At 38.5% G+C, this 13,710-nt stretch overlaps 1 protein-coding gene across 1 annotated transcript in view; it reads left to right on the plus strand.

The window, feature by feature from the left end:
• Positions 1 to 13,710, plus strand: part of Tulp3 (TUB like protein 3) — a 66,267-nt gene that overhangs the window by 26,805 nt on the left and 25,752 nt on the right. Inside the window, exon 2 of the mRNA XM_027951066.2 lies at positions 11,400 to 11,451. Coding sequence (XP_027806867.2) covers positions 11,400 to 11,451 — 52 coding nt within the window. The remainder of the gene's footprint in view (positions 1 to 11,399; positions 11,452 to 13,710) is intronic.

Genomic DNA, 13,710 nt, shown 5'->3' on the forward strand with positions numbered 1-13,710 from the left:
TTAGTGCTGGGGTTGTGTCTCAGTGGTGTGTTTCCTTCCCAATTCCATATGTTGCCTGTAATCTCCAAGATGATGGTATTAGTAGAGAGGGCCTTGAGAGAGGATGAGGTCATGAGGATAGAGTCCTCATTAATGGGTTAGGGCTCTTAATGAAAGAGACCCCAAGAGTTCACTTGTCCCTTCCACCAAGTGAGGATGCAAAGAGAAGTGCTGTTGGGCCAGGATAGTCCCTCACCAGACACTGTTGGCTCCTTGAGCTTGGACTTCCCAGCTTTAAAAACTGAAAAATATCTGGGTGCAGTGGCACATGCTATAATTCCAACTATTCGGGAGACAGATAGGAGGATCACAAGACCAGCCCAGGCAATTTAGCAAGACTCTTGTCTGCTAATTTAGCAAGACTCTGCTCAAGGAGGGGAGGGGTGGGGGGCGGGACTGGGGTTGTAGCTCAGTGGTAGAGCACTTGCCTAGCTCTGGTGAGGGACTGGGTTAGATCCTCAGCACCACATTAAAAAATAATAATAATAATGAAATAAAAGCTATTTCATTAAAAAAAATAAAAAGGCTGGGGTGTGTAGCTCAATGTTAGAGTTTTTGCCTAGCTTGTGCAAATCCCTGGTTCAAGTCCTAGTAGGAGTAGGGGGAACTGTGAGAGAGAAATGGTTACTGTTTATAGCCATCTACTTTATGGTATTTTGTCATATCACTCAGATGGACTCAGACAGGGAGACACTTTGAGACAATACAAATATTGTCTCATCACCTTTGTACCCACTAATGTTATCATCCATTGCAGGTTCTTGCCTAGGACAGTTATTTTGTAGTGATTGCCTAATGGTGATTTTGTTTCCATCATTCCTTTATTAATCTTTATTAATGGATATTTTTTTCTATAAGGAAGAACTCTCCCTTCCCTATGTTTATTCGTTCATGTCACTATGGGTTTTGGGATACTCAGAGAAGTATAGCTCCTCCTTACAACCCTGTTCTCATTCCCTCATTATTTCTACCCCAATCTTACTCTGAAGGACATTCTATACCACCACAAAACAGTAACATGTGGGAGGGACCTTCACATGTTGTATCCTTCCCGGCCCGCCCCCGCCCCCCCCTCTTTTTTTTTTTTTTTTTTGGTACTGGGGTTAACCCAGAGGCACTTAACCACTGAACTACATCCTCAGCCCTTTTTATTTTTTATTTTGAGACAGGGTCTTCCTGAGTTGCTTGTATCCTCATGTTTTAATCACCTTTTCGCTGCTATGACTAAAGGACCCAGCCAGCACAACTGTAGAAGAGGAAAAGTTTATTTGAGGACTCACAGTTTCAGAGGTCTTAGTCCTTAGAAGGCCAGCTCCATTCCTTGGCTCAAGGTGAGGGAGAACATTATGGCGGAAGAGTGTAGGGAAGGGAAGCAGCTCACATGCTGATCAGGAAGCAGAGAGAGGCTCCACTTGTCAGATACAAATATATACCCCAAAGCCATGCCCTATTAATTCCCACCTCCTGCAGCCACTCCCTACCATTTCAGTTACCACTCAGTTAATCCCTGTCAGGGGATTAAATCACTGGTTGGGTTAAGGCTCTTACAACCGGGTCATTTCTCTGAACCTTCTTGCATTGTCTCACATGTAAGCTTCTGGGGGACACCTCATATCCAAACCATAACACCTCACTAAATTGCTGAGGCTTATCTCAAACTTGCGATCCTCCTGCCTCAGCCTCCGGGGTCACTGGGATTACAGGCATGTGCCACTGCAAACGGCTGCATACTCTTTTCTAATGTATAGTTCATAGTCAGATATCCTCAGTGCACCCATCATAGTTTTTACTGTGTGTATTCATCTATAATTGTGTTTGCTTGCCACAAATCTCTTAAATCTGTTTTACTTTAATCTAGAACACAGCTGGGCATGTTGGCACACACCTGTAATCCCAGTGTTTTGGTAGACTGAAGCAAGAGGATCACAAGGTCAAGGCTAGCCTGGGTGACTTAGTAAGATCCTGTCTCAAAATAAAAAATAAAATGGGCTGAGAATGTAGTGAAAGTCTCACTATCTTCCAGAGGCTGGCCTCATTCCTCTTGCCTTCAGCCAGCTGAGTTGCTGGGTTTACAGGTGTGCACCACCATGACTGGAATGTTTTTATTTTATTTTTTTCCATTTCTTTCTTTTTTTATTGATTTTTAAAAAACATAAATGACATCGGAATGCATTACATGTTTTTATTTTTATCGGATATATTCCTAGAAGTAGAATTGCTAGATCCCATGGTAACTTTATGTTTAGACTTTCAAAATATGTGTATCATTTTATATTCCTGCTGGTGTGTGAGGGTTCTGATTTCACCCATCACTGGTACTTGTTGTTATTTGTCTTTTTTACTATAGCAATTCTAATGAATGTGAGGTATCTCCTTGAAAATTTTTAAAATTATTTTGTACATTGTCCCTTTTGCTTAATCTTATGTTTATGATCCATTCATCTTCTTGTGTTCATTCGTTTTCATTGATATATATAATATTCCAATTGTGTGACTTGACTATTGCAGATTTTTTTCCTTATTTTTTATTGGTGCATTAGGTGTACATAATGGTGGGATTTGTTGTTATATATTCATACATGCAACAATATAAAAATATACTTTTAATTTGGCCAATATCATTTTCCTGTATTTCTCTTTTTTCTCCCTTCCCTATCCCTCCCCTTGGTCTTTTTCCATGGGAAACCCCACCCCACCTTTTTTTTTTTTTTTTTTGGTCCTAGGGATTGAACCCAGGGGTGTTTTACCACTGAGCTACATCATCAGCTCTTTTTGTTTGTTTTGTTTTTTAAATTTTTTTAATTGATTTTATTTTTTAAATATACGATAGCAGAATGTATTACAAGTCTTATTACACATATACAGCACAGTTTTTCATATCTTTGTATAAAGTATGTTCAGGCCAATTCATGTCTTTATACATGTACTTGGTTTTTTGTTTTTTGGTTTTTTTTTTTTGCATTCTGATTCTTATTTCATCAGCTCTTTTTATTTTTTATTTTGAGTCAGGGGTTTAACTTAAGTTGCTTAGGACCTTGCTAATTTGCTGAGGCTGGCCTCAAACTTGCAGTCCTTCTGCTTCAGTCTCCCAAATTGCTGGGATTACAGGCATATGGTGCTGTACCCACCCCCTCCTCTACCACCTTTCTTTTCCTTTTTCTTCTCTAACTTTTGCATATGAGAGAAAACATGACCCTTGACCTTTGGAGATTGGCTCGGTTCACTTAACAAAATGGTCTCAAGTTCCATCTGTTTTCCTGCAAATGACATAATTTCATTTTTCTTTATGACTGTATATTACATTTTCTTTATCTATTCATTTGTTGATGGACACCTAGATTGGTTCCATAGTTTGTCTATTGTGAATTGTGCTGCTACAACCATGGTATGCATGTATTGCTATAGTATGCTGACTTTAATTCTTTAAGATAAATACCGATTAGAGTATACCTGGGTCATATGATGGTTCCATTCCTAGTCCTTTTTTTTTTTTTTTTTTTTTGGTGCTGCTGGGGATTGAACCCAGGGCTTTGTGCATGTGAGGTAACACTCTTAGTCTTTTGAGGAACCTCCAAAGTGGTTGTATGAATCCCACCAACAGTGTAAAAGTGTTCCTTTGTTTCCACATCCTCTCTAGTATTTATTATTGTTTGTATTCTTTTTTTAATATTTATTTTTTAGTTGTAGATGGACACAATACCTTCATTTTATTTATTTTTATGTGGTGCTGAGGATCCAACCCAGAGTCTCAGACATGCTAGGCGAGCCTATACCCCTGAGCCACAACCCCAGCCCCTATTGTTTGTATTTTTTTAATATTTATTTTTTTAGTTGTAGTTGGACACAATATCTTTATTTTATTTTTATGTGGTGCTGTGGATGGAACCCAGGGCCCCACACGTGCTAGGCGAGTGCTTTACCGCTGAGCCACAACCCTAGCCCTATTGTTTGTATTTTTGATGACTGCCATTCTTGCTGAAGTGAGATGAAATCTCAGGGTAGTTTTGATTTCCATTTCCCTAATTGCTAATGAAGTTGAATATTTTTTCATATTTTTTGACCATTTGTGTTTCTTCTTTTGAAAAGTATCTATTTAGTTCATTTGCCCACTTATTAATTTGGTTGGTTGTTCTTTTTTTTTTGGCACTGGGGATTGAACTCAGGGACACTCAACTACTGACCCCACATCCCCAGCCCTAGTTTGTATCTTATTTAGAGACAGGGTCTCACTGAGTTGCCTAGCACTTCGTCATTGCTGAGGCTGGCTTGGAATTCACGATCCTCCTGCCTCAGCTTCCTGAGCTGCTGGGATTACAGGCTGCGCCACCGAGCTGGCAGGTTATTTGTTCTTTTGTTGTTAAGTTTTTTGAGCTCTTTATATATTCTAGAGAGTAGATAGCAAAGATTTTCTCCCATTCTGTATGTTCTCTCTTCATATTCTTAATTGTTTCCTTTGCTATACAGTTTTTTAATCTGATGCCATCCCATTTATTAACTCTTGGTATTATTTCCTGAGTTATTTAATGGTTCTTTTGAGAGAGATGTTGCCTGTGCCTACATGTTGGAGTGCTAACCCTGTTTTCTTCTAGGAGTTGTGTGGTTTCTGGACTAATTCTGAGGTCTTTGATCGATTTGAGTTGATTTTTTTTTTTTTTTTTGGTACAGGGTGAGAAATAAGGGTTTAATTTCATTCTTCTTCATATGACTAATCAGTTGTCCCAATACCATTTGTTAAAGAAACTGTCTTTTCTCCATATGTTTTTGGCACCTTTGTGAAGGATCAGATGCCTGTGTCTGTGTGGGTTTGTCTGTGTCTTCTGTTCTTGACCATTGGTGTGTGTGTGTTTATGTCAGTACCATGTAGTTTTTGTTCCTGTAGCTCTGTGGTATAATTTGAACTCAGGTATTGTGATGCCTCCACAATGCTTTTGTGACTTGGAATTGCTTTGAGTCTTTTATTTTTCCAAATGAATTTTAGGACTGTTTTTTTTCTACTTCTGTGAAGAATGTCATTAATATTTTAATGGGGATTTCATTGAATCTGTATACTGTTCTTGGTAGTATAGCCATTTTAACAATATTTATTCTTTCTGCCTATCTAAGAACATGGGAAGTCTTTCCCTCTAGTTGTGTTTTCTTCAATTTCTTTCCTTCAGGGTATGGTTTTCTTCATAGAGGTCTTTCACCCACTTGGTTAGATTTATTCCTAGGTTATTTGTTTGTTTGTTTTTGTTTAGGATTGAATAGAGGGGCATCCAACCATGAGCCACATCCCTAGCCCTTTTTATTTTTTTATTTCGAGACAAGGTCTTTCTAAGTTGCAATCCTCCTGCCTCAGCCTCCTGAGCCGCTGGGATTATAGATGTGCACCCCAACACCTCATTTATTTATTTATTTTTTGAGGCTATTGGCAATGGAATTGTTTTCCTGGTTTCTTTTTTAAAATTATTTATTGGGGGGCTGGGGATGTGTGGTTCAAGCGGTAGCGCGCTCGCCTGGCATGCATGCGGCCCAGGTTCGATCCTCAGCACCACATACAAACAAAGATGTTGTGTCCCCTGAAAACTAAAAAAATAAATATTAAAAAATTCTCTCTCTCTCTCTCTCTTTAAAAAAAAAATATTTATTGGGGTTGGGGATGTGACCCAAGCGGTAACGCGCTCGCTTGGCATGCACGGGGTGCTGGTTCGATCCTCAGCACCACATAAAAATAAAGATGTTGTGTCCACCGAAAACTGAAAGATAAATATAAAAAAAAATAAAAATAAAAAAATAAAATTATTTATTTATTCTAATTAGTTATACACAATGGCAAAATGCAGTTCATTTCATATTACACATACAGGGCACAGTTTTTCAAGTCACTGATTGTACACAAAGTATTTTCACACCATTCGTGTCTTCATACATGTACTTAGGGTAGTGATGTCTAACTCATTCCACCATCATTCTACCCCTAGGCCCCCTCTTTTCCCCTTCATCCTATCTAAAGTTCCTCCATTCCTCCCATGTCCCCCCCACCCCCCATCACCATTATGAGTCAGCATCCTCCTATCAAAGAAAACATTTGATCATTTGGTTTTTTGGGATTGGCTAACTTCACTTAGCATTATATTCTCCAACTCCATCCATTGACCTACAAATGCCATGATTTTATTCTATTTCAATGCTGAGTAATATTCCATTGTGTATATATACCAAAGTTTCCCTATCTATTCATCTACTGAAGGGCATCTGAGTTGATTCCACAGTTTAGCTATTATGTTTTTCTGATTTCTTTTTGAGCAGATTTGTTTTATTGGTATATAGGAAAGCTGATATTGATTTTTATATGTTGATTTTGTAACCTGGTACTTTGCTGGATTTATTTATTGCTCTACCAGTCCTTCATTGGAACTTTTTGGATCTTCTAAGTATGTGGTCATATGCAAGCGGTCATAATTTGATTTCTTCCTTTATTCTTTTTATCACTTATATTTTCTTGTCCTGCCTAATGGCTCTGTCTAAAATTTCTAGCACTGTATTAAATAGGAGTGGTGAGAGTGGACATCCTTGTTTTGTCCCAGATTTTAAAGAAAATGTGAAAGAATCCTCCACGCAAGACACTTCGCCGGGGAGAATTCCAATTTTATTGCAAAAGGCTGTGTGCTTATATAGATCTAAGGAGAGATGGCAGGGCTTATAAAATGGCAGGCCACCCGTTTATTGGCAAGTTCTTCCAGATATCAGTTCCGAAGCCCAGGAATTAGTTCTTATTGGGGCTAAGGTTCCCCGCCAGTGAGATTTGAAATTGGCGCTGACAGGAGAGTTCAACCCGCGGGAACTTTTCGCGCCAGTGAAAAAAAAAGGGGAAAGAAGGTCGTTAGGCGCCATGTTGGGGTTTTTCTCTGGGGTGCGGCTGCCTTTTATACTTTCCCAACAAAATGCTTTTCAGTTTTTCCTCATTCACTGTGAGGTTGGCTTTGGGTTTTTCATATATAGCCTTTATGATGTTGAGGTAGGTTCCTTCTGTGCCTAATTTCTTCAGTGTTTTTATCATGAATGGGTGCTGAATTTTGTCGAAGGCAAAATTAGTGATAACTAAGTGATTTTGGGACAATACCAAAAATTTTGGGCTGGCTGGCTGGCTGGCTTGCCTTATTTGTTTGTTTGTTTGTTTATTGGTGCTGAGGATTGAACCCAGGGCCTCCTCACACATGCTAAGCCTGCACTCTACCACTGGGCTATGTCCCCAACCCTATTTACTATTGCTAGAACTTGCTTTGTTATTTTATTTGCCTCTCTATGTGGTGCTGAGGATTGAACCCAGTGCCTCACACATGCTAGGCAAGTTGAGCTACAACCCCAGCCTCTAGATTCTTTTTTTTAATAGGGAAAAGAACATACATTCCTAAGGCAAATCGGGAAGTGTTAGACTCCCATTTAGGATTCTGAAAAGTATGTATATAGAAGTGGATGAATAGGGTCATCATTTAGTAGATTTTTATTAAATATTTGTTAGGTGAATAAGAGAATATAGTATAGATGGCTGGTATGGTGGGGTATGCTTGTAATCCTAGTGACTTGAGAGGCTGAGGCAGGAGGATTGGAAGTTCAAGGCCAGCCTCAGCAACTTAATGAGAACCTGTCTCAAAATATAAAAAGTTCTTAGGATGTGGCCTAGTGGTTAAGCTCTTCTGGGTTCCATCCCCGGTACAGAGAGAAAGAAAGAGGTGGCAGGGATATGAGAGAATGAAAATGAAAATATAGTACAGAGGGGTTAGGAAAAAAAGTTGATGCTCATAAACCAAGGTGAGTGGAATAGACCCCCATTCTCAGAAAATTCTCTCTGTGCACTGCACAATGGTAAGATCTTATATTGTTCTTCTATATATATTTTGGTAACTGGAGAATAGTTCAAGAGAATGGTGTTCTAGGGCTGGGGTTGTGGCTCAGTGGTAGAGTGCTTGCCCAGCATGCAGGAGGTATTGGGGTCGATCCTCGGCACCATATAAAAAATGAAATAAAGATTTTTTTTTTTTTTAAAGAATGGTGTTCTTTGTGCATTCTCATCTACCACACTTGGATGACAGATCCATTTCTCTAAGATATATTTTTAGAATTCCCCTTTGTATATCAAGTGAATAGGAAGTTGTCCATGAGGAAAAATTGTACTTTCCTTTCTTCCATCCTTCCTTCCCTTCTTTCTAGGGAATTGAACCCCATGCTTCCTGCATGCTAAGCACATGCTTTATCACTGACATCTATTTTCAGCTTAGAAACTTTTTTTTTAATTCTGTAGGAATTCTTCCTGTTTTATGTTAGTTTGGCTTGGTTAGGCTTGCTATTCAATAACTGAATAGCAGTTATTATTAGAAATTCTAGTTCAGATTGAATATAGGTATATAAAAATATTAGGCTAAATTGTAATTTGAATTTAAGTATGGTTTTGGATGTACAGGAGGTATCTAAATGTTACACTTACAGCAGCTATTTATTGTTCTTCTGTTCAGATCAAAATGCTTTGATTCTATTCTGCTAATTTAGCCTGTCTGTTCAGCTTGCCCAGGCTTGACGGAAGGAATTAAGTATGTCTGGATATGGCATTGAAGACGTATCTGAGAGAAATGTTTGAGAACTTTAATTGGATCTCAGCATTTAACATTGTTGAGGAGGTTTCAGTGTTTGGGAGGTGGGATGGGAGAGGGAGGAGGATTTTTTTTTTTTCTCCATGCCGGAAGGCACTACAATTTTGGTTTAGTATTGAGGATAAAGTGATTGGAGGAGAAGCAGATTCATAGCAGCAGCTGTTTAAAAATACTGGTCTGGAACAGTGGATTTTTTTCCTCTAGGTTACCCTTTCCTAAACAGTGTTCAAAGTAATTTTTGTCTTAATCATCTTATAGACATTTGCAAATTTATACTAACACTTACTGAACACCAGTAATATGCTGGTTAATAATTAATGAATTGGGATTTAGAAACAGGTGAATGAGGATAATAAGTTAAGAAAAAGATAGAAGCATATCTAGAAGAAATAGGGTCCACAGGGTCAAGACTAGAAGTATGTTTGTTCCTCTTTTGACTTGGAGAAAGGAGATAATTTACTGAGTAACCAATATTGTATTGTGTTTTTTTATTTGCATTGCTAGAGATCAAACCCCAGGGGCTTATGCATGCTAGGCAAGCACTCTTACCACTGAGCTACAACCTAGCCCTTGTTTTGTGTTTTAAACAAAGATTATGAGGGAATTAATGAGAATCAGAAAGCACCTTTCCCATCTAAGAGGTTATTAAACCTGTTTGCAGGTTGTTAGTCAGGAAAAATCTTGGGAATATTATGCAAATTCCAAGTCACTCTGCATTGTTATGATGCATAAAACCTTCTAAAATGTAGGAAGGTAGTGATGAACCTTTTTTTTTTTTTTTTTTTTTTTAAAGAGAGAGAGAGAGAGAATTTTTATTCAGTTTTTGGCGGACACAACATCTTTGTTTGTATGTGGTGCTGAGGATCGAACCTGGGCCGCACGCATGCCAGGCTAGCGCGCCACCGCTTGAGCCACATCCCCAGCCTGTGATGAACCTTTTAACCATGGGAAATATGTTGGTGTGTTTGCCCCAAAAGCAGCAAAAGCTGTGCTTCCCTTTGTGGCCATGGAATTTGTCTTAAATAAGACGATGTATTTTCAGTTTTTCTGGCAATAGACTTCTAGTAAAAATTTGGGATCCAAGAAACTGAGAACCATTTCTGTCTTGCTTTATACTTCACACTTTTGAAGAATTCTGAGTCACAAGATAGATTTTTTTTTAACCCTTATTCCATTCATTTATTTTTTATGTAGTGCTGAGGATCGAACCCAGGGCCACGTGCATGCTAGGCGAGTACTATCGCTGAGCCACAATCCCAGCCCCAATTTTTTTTAATATATATGTTTTTTAGTTGTTGTTGGACCTTTACTTTATTTATTTATTTATGTGCAGCTTCATACTTCACACTTTTGAAGAGTTATGAGTCATAAGATGGAATTTTTTAATATATACATATTTTTAGTTGTTGTTGTTTATTTATTTATATGCAGTGCTGAGAATTGAACCCCGTGCCTCACACATGCTAGGCAGGTGCTCTACCACTGAGCTACAGCTCCAGCCCTACAAGATAGAATCTTAAATTAGCAAATTGTCAAAATTATAGAATAGACTTCAGATTGTTAAAAATTGTAGCTGGGTATCGTGGTGTCATCTGTGTTTTCAACTACTCAGGAGGCTGAGGGAAGAAGATTGCTTGAGCCCAATAGTTTGAGGTCACTCTGGGGAAACATAATGAGACCTTGTCTCAAAAGAAAAGAAAAGAAAAAAAAAAGATCTAGAGAGTTTGGTTTATCAACTGAAGACAATAGTTTTATTCAGTTTTTGTTGTTTTTTTTCCTTACATTAAGCAAATCTGTCTCACAGTGGTATCAAATCTTGTCATCCACATTTTCAGTCTCTTTCGAAGACCAATGTAATAAATATTATTAATGACAAACTTGAAGAGTAAATGATTTATCCAAATCTTAAATAAACTAGAGAGCTCTAGCTTCAGTCTTAGTTTCCCTCTCTTAGAATTGGCCCCCAAAAAAGAAATGAAAAATATTCGATTTTCAGGTATAATTTAGACTCTAGAAGAATAGGATTAGGGTCTGTTTCTGCTCCCAAGACTGTGTTTCTCTTTCTTCAGTGTGTGAAAAATAACAATGCCTAGTTCATAGGGATGTTTTGAGTAATAAACAAAATAATGCATGTAAAATACTTAATACTGAGTTTGGAATATAATAAGTACTCAATACATGGTTTAAAACAAACAGAAGGCGTTTGGGTTGTAGCTCAGCAGTAGAGGCCTTGCCTAGCATGCTAGAGGTCTTGAATTGGATCCTCAGAACCAAAAAGGAGGAGGAGAAGAGAGAAGGAAGAAGGAGATTCAGCTCAGTGATAGAACATTTGCCTAGCATATGTAAGGCTCTGGGTTCAGTCCCCAGCACTACCAAAAAATAAAGAGAGAAGAGAGAAAGAAAGAAAGAGTGTGCACTCACCCATGCATGCAAGAGAAAGAACTCTAGCATGCATGGGGTCTGTGGTAACACCTTTTTCTTTTCCTCCTGAGGTCCTCTATGAAATAACTCAGCAGTAGAGTGATCCTACATTCAGTCCCCAGCATCCATCTCTCTCTCTCTCTTTCTCAGCATCTCTCTCTCTCTCTCTCTCTCTCTCAGCACATGTCTCTTTCTCTCTCTCTCATACACACACACACACACACACACACACACACACACACGAAGATGAAATTAGCAAGGTTTTAAAAGGATTTTCTCTTTACCAGTTTGTTTTCTTTGGTTTTGAAACAGTGCCTTTGAAGATGAGACCATGAAGCTTCGGCAACTGAAACTGGACAATCAGGTGAGCAGAATCTCCTCTTTTGAAATTGGTGGACAGTGATATTATGCTGCTGATGGACTTGACTCTGAGGTGTTGACAAAGTCGTGGAAAGAAGACTGGAAGGAAAAGGGCTATGACCGTACTCACAAAGCAGTGTCTGGGGTAGTTGCTGGACCAAGGCTCTGGCCTGTGGCAAGACTAAACTGCTTTTAGGATGCCATCAGTAGCGCAGGCCTTAGATGTATAATCACGGAAAACTCCTTTTCACCTTTCATAAGAATTAGAAGAATAATATATCGGTTTATTTTCTGTTGTTGAACAAAACAATGGAGGCTGTGTACTTTATGAGAAAACAAATTGATTTAGCTCACAGTTTTGGAGGCTGAAAGTCCAAGAACAGGTAGCCCCATCTGTTTGGCCTCTTGAGGGCCCCCTTGACTGCATTATAACATGGCAGAGAAATAAGAGGGGAAATGACTTTGTGCAGAAGATAGATGGCATGAAGCCAGAGATTTAGGGCCAGGTTTGCTCTCTTTATAACAACTTGCTCTTGGAATGAACTAGGGTCCTGGGAGGTGAACTGCATTAATCCCTCTTCAGAGCAAGTTCCCAAATCACCTAACCACTTTCTTCTAGGCCCCACCTCCTAAGATTTCTTTACCACACTGGTAGCTAGACTGCCATATCTAAACCATAGCAAATGTGAGCATTTTTCCTCCCTTACTCCCTTCTTTTCTTCTCTTCTGGGTGTTTAACTCAGAGGTGTTTACCCCTGAACTACATCCCACAGTCCCCCTCCCTTTTTTTTTTGAGACAGAGTCTTACCAAATTGCCTCGGTGCACCACCATGCCAGGCCATTTAACACTGTAGTAGTTTGGTTCTGCTACTTTAAAAACCTTTCTAACACTGTAATTTCACTTAACTACAAAAGTTTTTCCAAACTTGCTGCTTTGGTCTTCCTTTTCTTCATGATGCTGGTCCCAGGTTTTGGTTTCACTATTTTTTTTTTCCCCTTTGCTAGACAAACCTCTGTGAGAACAAGATTCAAAAAACATGTTTTTATTTTTTACTATATTGGGGTTTCAATCCAGGGGCTTGTGCATGTTAGGCAAGTGCTCTACCATTTAGCTACATACCTAGCCTTCTTTATTTATTTTGAGATAGAGTCTTGCTCAGTTGCACAGGCTTGCCTCAAACTTGTGATCCCTCCAGCCTTCTGAGTAGCTGAGATTTCAGACGTGGCTTACCACGGATCCAGCTAAGATTTCATTTTTATTTTAACTGACACATTAATTGTACATATTTTATGGGGCACAGTGTTACATTTCAATACCAAGTATGTTTTTTGTATCAGAATTTCTTAGCATAGAGCTGGACATATAATAATCTTTTATTATATATTTAAATAAAAGAAGGAATAAATGGACAATTTTGTGTTGTTACATGCTGTGATCATCTTGATTAAGTAGTATATATACCCAAGTACATTGCTTTCATATTTGCCTTTTCATATGAACGTTTCCTAATTCGGGAAAATCTGTAGCTCAAGCCTACCTAGATAGTATCATTAATAATCAAGATGTATGTGAAACCTTTGAAGAATAAATAATATCCCAACAGCAACAACAACAAAAAAAATCAAGATGTTGGGCTGGGATTGTGGCTCAGCGGTAGAGCACTCATCTAGCATGTATGTGCGAGGCCCTGGGTTCAATCCTCAGCACCACATAAAAATAAATAAAATAAAGGTATTGTGTCCAACTACAACTAAAAAAATAGATATTTAAAAAAATAATAATAATCAAAATGTTTAGATTCCATAGAAATTTTGTCTTCTTTGTGTTGCTGGTGGAATTAATAATGGGACTTTTAGTTTAATAAATTACTTTAATGATATCATAATTTAAAACTGGGAAAAATACTAGCCAAGCGCAATAGCTCACACCTGTAATCGCAGCAGCTTGGGAGGCTGAGACAGGAAAATCACAAGTTCAAAGTCAGCTTCAGCAACAGCGAGGCCTAAGCAACTCAGTGAGATCCTGCCTGTAAATAAAATACAAAATAGGTCTGGGGATGTGCTGAGTGCCCCTGAGTTCAGCCCTCAGTACCCCTCTCAAAAAAAATGGGGAAAAAAAAACCTAATGTATAATGACAGTGGAGAAAATTCTGATACACCCGCATAAGGGATTGGTTTCAGGACTCCTTAGGATATCAAAAACCATAGATAATCAAATGCCTTATGTAAAATGGAGAAGTATTTGCACATAACCAATGAATAT

The sequence above is a fragment of the Marmota flaviventris genome, chromosome 3, assembly GCF_047511675.1.
Source record: "Marmota flaviventris isolate mMarFla1 chromosome 3, mMarFla1.hap1, whole genome shotgun sequence".
In the NCBI taxonomy this organism is placed as follows: Eukaryota; Metazoa; Chordata; class Mammalia; order Rodentia; family Sciuridae; genus Marmota; species Marmota flaviventris.